A 14,211-nucleotide genomic window follows, 5' to 3' on the forward strand; every position below is an offset into this window, starting at 1 on the left:
CGCATGTGGTTGCTGGGAGTTGAACACAGGACCTCTGGGAGAGCAGTCAGTGCTGAGCCATCTCTCCAGCTCTGTGGTTCTTCTTATCTGGAGTCCAGAGCAATGGTTTACACACTTGTGCTTTGTGGGTTCATTTTTGAATTTTTGTGACAGGATCGTATTATATTTGAGGCAGATCTTAATAATCTCCTGCCTCAGTCTCCCATGTGCTGTGATCTCGAGGATTCTCCACAGTCCTCAAAACTGTGGGGATGACTTGATCAGATAGCCTGTGGGAAGGAACAAGGGGAAACTTGCGCTCCAGGAAGCACCGTTTTTTCTGTAGGGAATTTATCATCAACACTCAGTGTCAGTGTTCACTGGTGGAATCTCTGTTGTGGCATTTCTGTTCTTAGAAAGCAGTTATAACGATAAGCTGGCTGGAGACTGGATAGTTACTGTACATGGAATGACCCACCTTTCATGTTCCTTGGAGAATGCCAGGGGAAGCATTTGGTGAATGACACAGGGATGGAAACAAGGGCAAACAAGACCCTGAAGAGTTTAAAGGGGAAATAATAATATTTGGGGGCGTGTTTCCAGATGGTGGAAACCTACCGGTTCCATCAAGATCTGGGATCAAAATAAATAAATAGCCTGGTCTCCTGACCCAATTCTAGAGTCCCCACTGGGGTACCTAATAAAATATTGGATGGGGGAATGAGGTAGTGCAGTCTGGCAAGAATCCCAAGTATTCAGGATATAAATGAATACTGGCATTTTTGAAGCTAGTGATTAGATTTATGTATTCATGGCTCTCTTTACACCCAGTGTAGCTCAGGCTGGCCTTGAAACTTGCTCCTGTCATAGTGTCTATCCAGGTAGGCTAGATTGGGACTTGCCTCATTGTGGTTATATTTTTCTGGTTTTTGTTTGGTTTGTAAAAATCATATGTCCTGTCACATGCCTGTGAGTCCAGCAATTAGAAGGACAAGGCAGTTAGGTTTTCATGAGTTTGAGGTTCCTATCTTGACCTAAAGGAGCATGTCTCAAAAATATTAATTATGGCCTATGATGAAACGCTTTGAACATCCGAGATTATATCATTTCATAGTAATATGAACATTCCTATTGGAGCATTATATTCTAGTTCCAGACATCCATGATACAATCACTCAAACTTAGAAAATATTGCTAATAGTCTTCTTAGACTGATTAAAACTCCACTGTGTACGAATATCTTATTGAACAGCAGCACAAAGGCTGGTGCCCTTCACCTTGCATACCGGGACTACAGCCACAATAAACATGGATGGTGTGTAGGCATCTCTTGTGATTTAGCTTTTTTTCCCCTTCTTCTTTCCTTTATACTGCATTTACTTGTGAATTGTCTTGACTACCAGGCTTGCTCTGCAAGCAGCTGTACCTGGTGAGCCATCTTGACTGCACTAGATTCATTGGGATGCATAGGTCATTTATCTGGTTCATGTGGTACTGGCAGTTTCTTCATACTAATTTCATGGGGAGTGTGGGCTACATGGTACCCACAGGGAGACGAATCACTATTCAAGAAGTGGAAACTATGTGTGGAGCCTTGGCTAGCTTAAACTCAGGGATGGTCCTCCTGCCTCCACTCCCATGCTTGGCTTACAGGAATTTGCCCGAGTAGGGAGGTCAGCAGGATTGCTGAGGAGACAGCGCAGGAATTGTTTTGTCTAATGAAGCTGTCATGCCTTACTCAAAAGTCAAATGTGTGTTTGGAGATGGCTACTTCATTCCTCCATATATGCATATGTATAATTAATATTTCCAGACAGGCATACTCTGTAGCTTTGGAGCCTGTTTTGGAACTCAGTAGGTCAGGCTGGCCTTGAACTCACAAATCTGCCTGTTTCAGTCTCCCCAGTGCTGGGATTTAAGACATGTGCCTCTATCACCCAGCGCCATTTCTATACTTTTGAGGCAATCCTCCCATCATAATATGCTAGAGGCATTTTCACTCTTCTTCCAGGACCTGCTCTCGTTTCTCCTTAGCCCTCTTTTGTTTTTCTCTAGAAACACCTTTCCATACCCAACTAAGAATGGATTTGCTTTGTCTACTTAAGAATTAAATATTGGAATGGAAAGGTGCCCTGCGATCTCTACGGGTGACTCATATCAGTCACAATTCCAGAGGACCCACCAGGTTTGACAGTCAAGAGGCCTGATGAGCCATCAAGCTAGGGAAGAATAATTAGGGTTTGTTCATGGGGATCACACTGGCACTTGGTTAGACAGCCGATTCTCTGTAACCCTACTGCCAAACAGGGTTTCTCTGTAACCCTGGCTATCCAGGAGCTTACTCTGAAGACTAGGCTGGCTTTGAACACAGATCAGCCTCCTCTCTCCAGAATGCTGGAATGAAAGGTGTGCACCACAACCACCACTACTGAGCATGTTGCTTTTAATTTGTCTGTGTTGTCTGTGTGTGGGTATGTGCACCTGAGTGCCAAAGGCATGGAGCTCCAGGACTCCTCCTGGAGCTGGTTTCACGGCAGTTGATCTGGGACTGGAACAGGAGTCCTGCAAGATCAGAGCACTTTCACCACGGAGCCATCCCTCCAATGCCTTCTGCGTTTTTTCAATCCCTTGACTTGGGCTCCAGGCAAAGCACATGGAAAGCTCATTGAATATTATATGTAGAATCCCTTGTAAGGGGGTGCCATTTTACTTGTTAAAAAAATGGTTTGTGTTCTTTATGGAAAACAGTGCAACCTTAAAAGCTTTGCTTTGGAAAGGATTCATGGATCTCACTGCTGTGAATGATACCAGGGGCAGGAGCACAAATCAACTACATTCTCAGTCCCTGTTGGAGAACTGTTGTCTTTTTAAAGATTTGTCAGTTTTCATCTTTATGGTTGTAAGAATCTTGCTTAGATGTTTCTAAGTGCACTGCCTGCTTATCTGATGATGGAAGCAGCCAGAAGAGGGAGATGGGATTAAGCCTCAAAACCAAAACAAAACAAGCTAAGAATATAAGAAGAATGATGTTTGGATGGCTGGGGATAGAAGTCACTAGTAGTGCCTTTGGGTAGCATGCACAAAGCACTGTTCCATATATCAAGTTTGCCTGGGAATTTCAGTGCCACAGTGGACTATATCCTTGGCTGTATATGTGTGTATGAATCTGTTACTTATGACAATCCCATTTTCAACAGATTGACAAAAATTAAGCATCTATGTAAGTTACACTGGGATCAAGAGCTGAAGATGTTGGGCTGGCTCAATGGATTCAGTTCAATTTATGAGCAGCCACATGGTAGCCCTCAGACCCTGTAATTCCACTTCCAGGTGTTCTGACACCGTTTGGGCCGGGACAGGTGCCTGCATACATGATGGGCACACATACATCCAGACACACACACAGAGATCCAGCACAGAAACATGAAGTAAGCAATTTATTTTTAAAACCTTAATTCATATGGAAGCATAAACCTAGTATGCAGATTGCGAATTCTGACATACAATTGTGGCTCCAGAGTCATGACTACGTCAAATGGAACCTCCACTTGTGGCATCCATTTAAATGAAAACATTCATAAACAAAATATGGGAATGTGGGCGTTGTTCTTTCCAAACTGCTTCCTGCTGATAGGGGGCGCAGAAGACCATGGGGATCCTAAGAAAACCCAGAAATCTTGACTATACTGGTCTTACTGCATTGTCCCAGGTTTCTTCACCATTCAATACCTGGCATTGCTTCAGGGATTCTTCAAACTCTGTTAGTCTGCAAGGAATCCACAGCTTTTCATTTTCTGTGGAAACAAAAGCATAAATTCTTTTCCCAAGTAACCTGTCCTTATCCAAAGTAGGTTTGAAATACCTGAACTGAATGAATCCAGCAGAATTTACAATAAAGGTTACTTTAGCAGTTACTCATTCCTTGGCAATTGAGCAATTCAAAGACAGCACACTATCATACAGTATGTGGACTCTGTATTTTCCTTTAATTATTCTATTCATTTTTACATCTCATTTTCTATTTTTTACTTTTCATCTTTTTGACACAGAGCTTTTCAATTGCAATGCAACTCTCTCAGGGGTTGCTGCCTTTTCCAGGACCTTTACCAATCCACACTCAAAAATCCTTACTTGCTGGGCACCTGTCAAGGGCCATCTCTCAGGGTCCCCTTTCTTTACTGACCACACAAACCTCCCCCACCACAACTTAGTCCCAGTATCACCTGAAAGCCTGGAGATTTAGTTAAAAGCAGAGGCATCTGGCAGCTTGTGTCATGTGCATCTGTCCAACCTTGTTCCAGAGGGAGAGCAGTCCTATACACACTCAGTGCAGGGGAGAAACCCCAGGTATAATGGATGCCAGTGGGCAAGCCCTGGACTGTAATCCACAACTAGAAAACAGGATGCATCTGTGGTTATTGGGTGACAAGGGATTCAGAGACCCCCATGCAAGCTGGGGCCCAATAACATTAATCACAATAATTGCTGCTAGGACCCTTTCCTAAAACTGCTAAAGCTGAGAATTCTAAGACACAGACATGACTCAACCACCCTGTGTGTATGCCTTTGCATTAACCAAGTAAGAGTATTTACAGTATTCAATGCAAAAATAACCAGTATCTCTACACTTGGATGAAGTAGAATTTTCAATGTCTGAATTTCACAGCAGTTAAGACAGTGAAATATACTTGCCCTTAACCAAATGAACAGAAGGCCAAAGCACCCTTGTCTGTGACAGTAAGTCACAGACTCAAGATTCTCAAGAATCATAGGAAACCCAGCTCCTGGTCCATAGTATATTGGAAAGGACAGCTATACCTCTGCCGAGATCCCAGAGTTGAGAAGGAGGATGAATGGGACGACATGAAGTTGTCCCAGGAGCACTTGTCAAATCCGAAGGAAGAGCCACCCAACAAGAGACCAGTGTTGCCCAGCGCTTCGGAACATGTCAGAGACTGAAGAGCCATCCACTAGTAAGGCTTTAGTTTCCCAAGAAGGTTTTAATAAAAGGAAAAGCCAAGGCAGATGAATGGGATGACTGGGGCAAAGATGAGAGTGGTATTGTCTGGAGACAGCCCCGGCAGTTGCTGGGCTAGTCTGTAGCTTCAGAACCTGCCAGGGACTGAGCCATGGTCTGTCCGGCAGGGCCCTCATGGTGACAGAACCAACTCTAAAAGGCGTCCTCTGACCTCCACATTCTTAGGGTAGCACCTCCCTCGGTCATCAAGTAAATAAATTGGCTTTTGAGACTGGACTCTCAAGTTTTAAACGTTGTGTGTGGACTCCCTGGGAAGATGCAAAATTGGATTTACCATTTTCTAGAATGTGGATTACCACATTCTAGAAATGAAGACGAAGCTGCAAGCACAGATCCTCAGAGTCTCTGCAGGTCCAGCGGGGACCGCCCTCCCACTTTCGAATCAGGGGCCTCTGGTGTGGACCATAATGAAAATGGGCAGCTAGCGGTGGCTGCTCTAGAGCATCTCCCAAGCCAGGCTCGGTTAGAGGGCACGAATGCAGGAGGAGTTTCCTTTCCAGTTTATCATCCACCAGAGCTCACACACAGGAGAGAAACCCTTTGAGTATCCCTTCCTGCAGTCCTCGGACCTTTGGGCCCTCGAAGCCCTGACTCAGCTCTCAGAAGCTCCATCTGAGAATTCCTCACCATCCAAGTCAGTAGGATGAAGACACAGATCAGAACAGCTAGTCTTCATTGTTGTAAGGCTATCCTGAATTCTGTGAGAAAAGACCTCCAGGACCCAAACTCACAAGGGAAGTGTCTTCGGACACTGGTATTCAATGGCCACATCACAACGATCAAGTTGTTGGATAGCTCAGCTACCAAACAAGAACCTGCAAACTCATGTGAACTTTCCCATACACTTGAAGGGAGTAGGAACTGCATTGCTGGAGGCAAATTGACCCTTGTTCATGATGCACATTATCCTGAAATTGAAGAAGATGTGGCAGCTCAATTGACCCAGCTTGCATCCCACATTAATTAGAATCTCACTAATCCAGAGAGTGAGAATGCTGAATGTCCACTGGGGAGCCTTGTTTCAAAGACTATCCAGGAGAAAGGCAAGCAGAACAGAAACCTTCAGGTATACTAACCAAACCTTGTTCTTTGGCTTTGCTGGTGGTATACAAGATCTGGAAAAACATCAAAATCCACCCCCAAAACAGTAAAGCCACAAAAGGAACCTCTAGTCCATACCCCACAGGAAATGATAAGAGAAGCTTGCAACTAAGTACAGTAAAATGCATGACATTTGGATGTCATCCAAATTTCATGATTTGGCCAGTCTTGTCCACATGATGTTCCTGTTTAGCTGGCAAATATTCCTACCTTTGAGGAGATATTAACACCGGTACATCATAGTAGGGACATATTATGCTTGAAACAATACCCTATTTCCTCCTGTCAGTCAGATACAATTCAGAAGGTACTCTGAATTAGCCAGGGAGGAAGTGAAAGTTGAGCCACAGGAGTCTCTAACATCATGCCAGTTCAAGACAGAACCCAGCAGGCAGGCATTTGCAGACCTGGAGATCGAGCTTAAGTAGAGTCCAGGGTGAACATCAGTGAGAAAGCTCAGCCTCTGCCACAGCCTTCCCCTCCATCTAACCAGTGTGCTCACATGCCTGGTGCTGATAAAACACAGTTTCCCCTAGGTGCTCAAAAGAACCCTATGCATCAGATACCACCAACATTGCCTGGTACCTCTCTTGACACACCCTTTCCAGAGCTCGCATCCATTCTCAGGAAAGAGAATGTGACAAATTCCAATGGGATTACAGTTGTGATTGCAAAGTGGGAACTACAAACACATAGCCATGGACCACTGGGGGCCGGCATCACATATAGTGCACAGGCAGATTTGAATGAGCCCATCAGGAAGCGCCCTAGGGAACCTGCAATATTGCTGCTACCTGGAGGGAATGACTCTGGAGAAGGACTCTGACTTGGAAGTGCTCCCCCCTCACCCTCCCCTGGACTGTAAAGGTGAGTGGTCATTTGTGTGGCATCCACAACATGACTAAGTCTGAGTAGAAGGTGAAAGCTTGGAGATTTAGTTAAAAGCAGAGACATCTGGCTGGGCTGCTTGAGGTGCTTGCACTTCTCTGACATTGGTCCAGGGGAAGAGCATCCTTATGTACACTTACAGCACAGTGGAGAAGCTCCAGGTGTAATTGATGCCAGTGGGCAAGCCCGGGGCTGTAAGCCAAGACTAGAGATCAGAATGCACCTGTGGTTATTGGCTCACAAGCAACTCAGAGACCCAATGGAGGCTGGGGTCCAACATCTCCCCCTTTTTATATATAAATATAATTTATATATAAATTAGGGCCAATCCTGGATGGCCATGACAGGGACAACAACTTCTCGGTCACATAGACCCAACACAGGTTTCCTTGCCTCTGACTCCCTCCCTGGGAGTCAGGACTGAACTGCTATGTGTGGTTTCAAGGGGAGTTGAGGTGGGCGTGAAGCAGAACTGGAGATATCAGGTCTAGAACTTAACAAATGCTATTGAAGTCCTAGCTCCAACCTCATTTTTAGTGCCATTAAGTTGTTGAGCTCCAGCTGGGCATAGTGGCCCTCACCTGTAATCAAGTACTGATACTTGCTCAGGAGCCTTGCCATCAAATCCAAGCTTGTCTGGATACATAGCAAAGAGGCTAGGAAGTAGTTGTCTCTTTTCAGCAGGTAATGGAGACTTTTCTCTGCTTGCTTTACAGAGAGAAGACAGCAACAAACGAGTAAATGGCTCCAAGGCAGAGTCCACAGCATACATTTAATGTGGTCATGGGGAAGAAGGGCAGAGATTGGATTGGATCACACATCGCCTTGGAAATGTAGGGAAGAATGCTAAAAGCATGACGGGAATCGAGGTGGGGCAGTGGATCCCAACCAAAAGAGCCCAGTTATCAAGTAAAATCAAGGGAGACCTTGATCAAATTTAACCCAGGTTGAACATTCCCACCCCTCTGAGGAGGACAACCAGGAAACCAATCCTTCCCTAATGTTTGCACAGACCTTAACAAACATACCGACAAACGTCATGAAAAATGTGCACTGTTTACCTGTAGACACAAACTTTCTGATCGACATAAAGATGGTGCATCTGGCTCAGTCCAAGTCCTGTGGGATTCCCAGATCCCAGGATGGAGACCCAAGTCCCCTGTGGGCATCTGAGACTGCTGTGGTGCTTAGGAGACTCTGCTGAGAGTGGCGTGTCAGAACATGCCATCTGGCATAGCGTGGGTAGAACTAGAGCCTGAGTTTGTAGCTCAGTTCTGCAGGACTGGAGACACACCTTCTCAGTGGTGTGAACCCTACATCACTGTGCTGCTGTCGGAGATGCCTAGCAAGAAGGCTCGAGAAATCGAGAGAAGGAGCCGAGCCCAATGTGAGTCCCTACAGATGTAGAATACGAGTGAGTTCATCAACTCCTGAGGATTGCAGACAGACAAAATTTGCGGCAAAACTTCTGTATTTATTTCCAAGCTCCTCAGTTTAGTAACCTGAGTTCTTCAAAAGATTCTTCAAGAAGGGACTCCTAGAAAGGAAGTTCTCCCACTTGGTGAAAATGTCTGTTTTAGGAGTTGGGAGATGGCTTCAGTATGAAACACATTCGTTTCTCTGCGGGCATGAGTCCAGAGGTGAAAGAACTGGTCCTGGACAACTGTCAGTCAATTCAAGGCAAAAATCAAAGGCCTCACAGATGAGTTTGAAGAACTGGAATTCTAAAGTACAATCCCCGTAGGCCTCACCTCCATTGCGAACTTACCCAAGTTCAACATACTCAAGCAGCTCGAACTAAGTCATAACAGAATCTCAGGGGACCTTGAAGTATGGCAGAAAAAAAGTTCCAACCTTAAGCATCTAAATTTAAGTGGCTCAAAATAAAAGACCTCAGCACAATAGAGCCACTCAAAAAGTTAGAGAATCTCAAGTGCCTAGACCTGTTTAACTGTGAGGTGACCATTTGAATGACTACCGAGGAAATGTGTTCAAGCTCCTGCCCCAGGTCACATACCTGGATGGCCACGACAGGGACAACAAGGAGGCCCCATGACTCCGATGTGGAAGGCTACGTGGAGCATGATGATCAGGAAATGAGGATGAGGAAGAATACGAGGAATAGGCCCAGCTAGTGGAAGATGAAGAGGATGCAAACAGTATACACAGAAACACAGTCAGCAGATAGACATGGCACAACAAAACCACCTTCAGGGAGATAAAGCAAACCAAGTAGACCACCAGCAAAGCCAAAGAACAAGACACGGAAAAGAACCAAAAATGACCCCTAAAACAGACAAGCCGCAAAAGGAACCTATAGTCCTTAGCTCTCAGGAAAGGATAATCAAGAGCAGCTTGCAACTAAGTACAGTAAGATGCATGACATTTGGATGTCATCCAAACTTCAAAGATTTGGTCAGTCTGGTCCACATGATGTTCCTGTTTTGCTGGGAAATATTCCTCCCTTTGAGGAGATATTAACACAGGTGGCTCATAGTAGAGACATATTAGGCTTGAAACACAATACCCTATTTCCTCCTGTCAGATACAATTCAGAAGGTACTCTGAATCAGCAGAGGAGGAAGTGAAAGTTGAGCCACCCGAGTCTCTACCATCATGCCAGTTCAAGACAGAATCCAGCAGGCAGGCATTTGCAGACCTGGCAGATCGAGCTCAGGGAGAGTCCACGGTGAACATCAGGGAGAAAGCTCACCCTCTGCCACAGCCTTCCCCTCCATCTAACCAGTGCGCTCACATGCCTGGTGCTGAAAAAACACAGTTTCACCTAGGTGCTCAAGAGAGCCTGGTGCATCAGATACCGCCAACCTTGCCTGGTACCTCTCCTGACACACCCTTTCCGTAACTCTTGTCCATCCTCAGGAAAGAGAATGTGACAAATTCCAATGGGATTACAATTGGATTTGCAAAGTGGGGACTACAAACACCAAGTAATGGATCATTCGGGGACTGTATCAAACACAGTGCACACGCATATACCCTGATATCTTAAAACCTAACTGCTGATCTACATCTTTGAATTGCCCTTCCTGACGAGCATCTCACAAGAAATGCAAAGTTTTGGGGCTCTATTCTGCTCTGCTTCGATTTCACATTGTTCTGCACTTTCTGGTTTTTCTCTGATCTGAGGAAACCTGCAAATTTCTTATCTCCTGTGAGAGTGATTCCACTAAATCTTTCAAGCCTCTTGGCTTCTGCTGAATTTTACCACTAGGTTTTTGCCTCTCTGGGTTACCTGTTAAAATTGAGGGAGATGGACGGGCAGTGGTGGGGCACACCTTTAATCCCAGCACTTGGGAGGAAGAGGCAAGTGGATCTCCCGAGTACGAGACCCACCTGGTCTACAAGAGCTAGTTCCAGGACAGCCTCAAAGCCAGAGAAATCCAGTCTTGAAAACACTTAGAAAAAATGAAAAAAAAAAAAAAGAGGGAGGTGAAGATACTGAGTAACGCTTCACACTCATCCCAATCTCTGTGCCCTCTATATTCTTTTTCATCTGCTAAGCAGTAGCAGAGGTCACTGGTCTCTATTAAAGTGCTAACCAGTTCAGGACCAGATATTTCCTGCTGTGCTGTGTCTATGGGAAGTCTCAGCTTAAGTTTCCTCAGCCACGGAGCAGCTCAGATACACACACATACGTTGGTGTCTTCTGTGAGGGAAGCAGCCTTTCAAAACTTTCAAACTCTAAAATCGTCTTTACTTGTTTCTGCTTTACTTCCCCTCTCCTGGCTAATAAAATGTACCTAAGCAAATATACACTCATCTGTCTAGTAATTTTCGGTCTCATTTCTCTAACTTATAGTTACACATTTTTATTCTTAAGGGCCACTCACTTCTCTATCATCGGGCTAATATTCCTGATCATCACCCTTTATAACCAACCAAGTGCATTTCAATGAAAACACATTTATACACAATATTTGGGAAAGGGGGCGTCGTTCTCTCCAAACTACTTCCTGCTGTTAGGGGGTGCAGAAATACCACGGGGATCCTAAGAAAACCCAGAAATCTTGGCTAGGTTGGTCTGCGAGGCCCGCCTTAGATGCTGGATCACCTGGGAACTGCTTCGAGGGGTCTTGCTTCATGAAATCACTAGTCTGGAAGGAACCCACAGCTTTTCACTTTCTGTGGAAACAAAAGCAGAAAGTCTTTTCCCAAGGAAACGATCCTGCTACTTACATGATGAAGTCAAAGTAATTTTGAAATCTATGAGTTAACTCAGCAGCATTTAAAATCAAGCGTATTTTAGCAGTTATTCTTTCCTTGGCAAATAATTCCAAGAGAGCACAGTAGCATACTGTATGTGGACTCTGTATTTTCTTTTTGTATTATCCTATTTGATTTTTACTTCTCATTTTCTATTGTTCTAGTTTTTTTTTAAATTTTCATTTACTTTTTGAGACAGCACTTCTCTATTTCCAATCCAAGTCTCAGGAGTTGAGGCCTCCTTACTGTACTTTTACGAATCGACCCTCATAAACCTTGCTTGCTGGCTAGCCTTCCGAGGGCTCTCTCTCAGGTTCCACTTTCTTTTCTGCTATCGATGGAATCTCCTCAACCAGAACTAAGTTCCAGTATGAGGCAAAAGCCTGAATATTTAGTTAAAAGCAGAGATGTCTGGCCTGGTGTGCTATGTGCATCTGTCCCACCTCGTTCCAGAGGGAGAGCAGCCTTCTGTACACTGACAGCACAATGGAGTAATCCCAGGTCTAAGAAATATGGGAGAAACCTCAGGTGTAATTGGTGCCAGAGGGCAAGGCCTGGGCATCACACATGCCCTTGAAAAGGTAGGGAAGAATACTAAAAGCATGACGGGAATGGAGGCGGGGCAGTGGATGCCAGCCAAGAAAGTCCACTTCTGGGTCAGGTCAAGGGAGACCTCAATTCAAATGTAAATGAGCTTGAACTGCTGATTGGGTGTAAATTCCACCAACTTGGATCATCCTAACACACAGTGCTGCTAGTCAACCCCAAATGCCTGAGTAGGGATGTAGTAAGGAACCTAAAGAAGACTCTCCAGTTCAGCATAGTCTTTTATCAATAATAAAAGCCAGGGAGCTTCCTTCTACAGTCAGTTGCTTGGACTTGCCTTGTCCTGAAGTAGGGGGAGCACTTAAGATGGAAATGAATGGTGTCAACGAGAATGCCTGGTGGACGGTGCCTGAAAACTCTGAGGCCCCCTTTGTGGTAGACATAGATGGGAGCCAGGAGGAGCTCATATTTGGCCAAGAAGACTTGCACCTCAGAAGTATAGAGGAAAATAGCAACACCCTCATTCAGCTGGAGGGGTGGTTTACGGCATCAGGCCAGACTCGAGTAACTGTAGTTGGACCATTCAGAGCAAAGCAGTGGTTGATGGATATGATTTGGACTGTGGGAAGCCAGGAACCTAACCACCAGGCCCGAGGCCAAGAGATGTTGCAGCGAGTTCGAAGCCAGCCTCTGACAAGAGAGGATTTGGATGCCTCTTTCAGAGTGAGGTCATATATCTGGGGCCTATCTCGACCTACCAGGATGAGCGGGACCACTTAAGACTGCTCTCCCATGGGAGAATTTTCACCAATGTTTGATGAAAGCACGGAGGATACTAAAGGGACTCCAGTTGGTGCACTAGCTATCCATATGTCTGAGGGAAGTCTTCTTTCTAAGCGTAAGACAGTGATGTGATGTGAGGGCAAACATCTAATAAATAAGTTACCTCCCGTAAAAAAAAAAAAAAAGACATGAGATTGACACTCGAACAAGTGGTAGCCATCGAAGCCCATACTCTGCTCTCAGATGCTCCATCTGAGATATCCTCACCATCTAAGTCAGACAGATTAGATGACAGCTAGTCTGCTTCATCGTTGTAAGGCCCTCCTTAATTATGTGAGAAGAGACCTCCATGACACAAACTCACAAGGGAATTGATTTCTGACACTGATCTTCAATGGCCAGATCACAACGATCAAGTTGTTGGATAGCTCAGCTACCAACCAAGAACTTGCAAACTCATATGAACACTCCAATACACTTGAAGGGAGTAGGAAATGCATTGCTGGAGGCAAATTGACCCTTGTTCAACAGGCACATTATACTGAAATTCAAGAAGATGTGGCAGCTCAATTGACACAGCTTGCATCCCACATTAATTAGAATCTCACTAATGCAGAGAGTAGGAATGATGAATGTCCACTGTGGAGCCTTGTTTCAAAGACTATCCAGGAGAAAGGCATCGCACAAGAGATACCACTTTAAGGTATACTAAACCAACCTAGTATACTGCTAGTAGAGCCAAAGAACAAGACCTGGAAAACAAGCATTAATGACCCCGAAACAGACATGCCGAAAAAGGAACCTCTAGTCCTTAGCTGTCAGGAAAAAGATTAGCAAGAGCAGCTTCCAACTAAGTACAGTAAAATGCATGACATTTGGATATCATCCAACTTTCAAACATTTGGCCACTGTGGTACACATGATGTTCCCGTTTTGCTGGGCAATATTACTACCTTTGACCAGACACTAAGTTGGATTTGCAGATCGCCACTGATGATTCCAAAGCAGTGTGTCGCCTCAATATTAAGTCTGGTGCCACACTCAGAACCAGCAGGCTTCTTTATAATCATGTGACTGTAAGCCCTGGCTGCTGAAGAGACCCAAGCAAAGGGGGGGGGATGCATTACTCATCCACAATCTCGGGACGGTTGATCAAGAAGCACCTTACAGTCAAATTGAAGATGGCTCAGCACAATTAACCCAGCTGGAAACTGCCATTAATTTCAATCTCACACCTCCTGAGAGTGAAAATGCTGAAAGTCTACCAGGAGCCTTGCTGGAAAGACTTTACAGCAGAAACATAGTCAGGAGAAAGGCATGGCACAACAGAACACACCTTCAGATATACAAAACAAAACTTGTTATACCATACAACCAGCAGAGCGAAAGAAGAAGACAGGGATAAAAGCAAAATCGACCCCCCAAACAGGAACAAGCCATAAAAGGAACATCTATTCCTTAGCTCTCAGGAAAACAATTAGGAAGAGCAGCTTGCAACAAAGTATAGTAAAATGCGTGAAAATTGGATGTCATCCAAATTACAAAGATTTGGCCAGTCTGGTCCACATGATGTTCCTGTTTTGCTGAGAAATATTCCTACCTTTGAGGAGATATTAACACCGGTGGCTCATAGTAGTGACATAGGCTTGAAA

General features: G+C 44.8%; 1 protein-coding gene and 1 pseudogene across 1 annotated transcript in view; both read left to right on the forward strand.

Moving 5' to 3' along the window:
- Nucleotides 1-8,634: 8,634 nt before the first annotated feature.
- On the forward strand, nt 8,635-9,194 carry LOC118239542 (annotated as a pseudogene).
- A 2,948-nt stretch (nt 9,195-12,142) lies between these two features.
- Nucleotides 12,143-14,211, forward strand: part of LOC100762305 (KH homology domain-containing protein 1-like) — a 37,703-nt gene continuing 35,634 nt past the window's right edge. Inside the window, 1 exon segment of the mRNA XM_027392768.1 lies at nt 12,143-12,499. Within this exon segment, the coding sequence (XP_027248569.1) occupies nt 12,143-12,499 (357 nt within the window).

The sequence above is a fragment of the Cricetulus griseus genome, assembly GCF_003668045.3.
Source record: "Cricetulus griseus strain 17A/GY chromosome 1 unlocalized genomic scaffold, alternate assembly CriGri-PICRH-1.0 chr1_0, whole genome shotgun sequence".
Taxonomy (NCBI): Eukaryota; Metazoa; Chordata; class Mammalia; order Rodentia; family Cricetidae; genus Cricetulus; species Cricetulus griseus.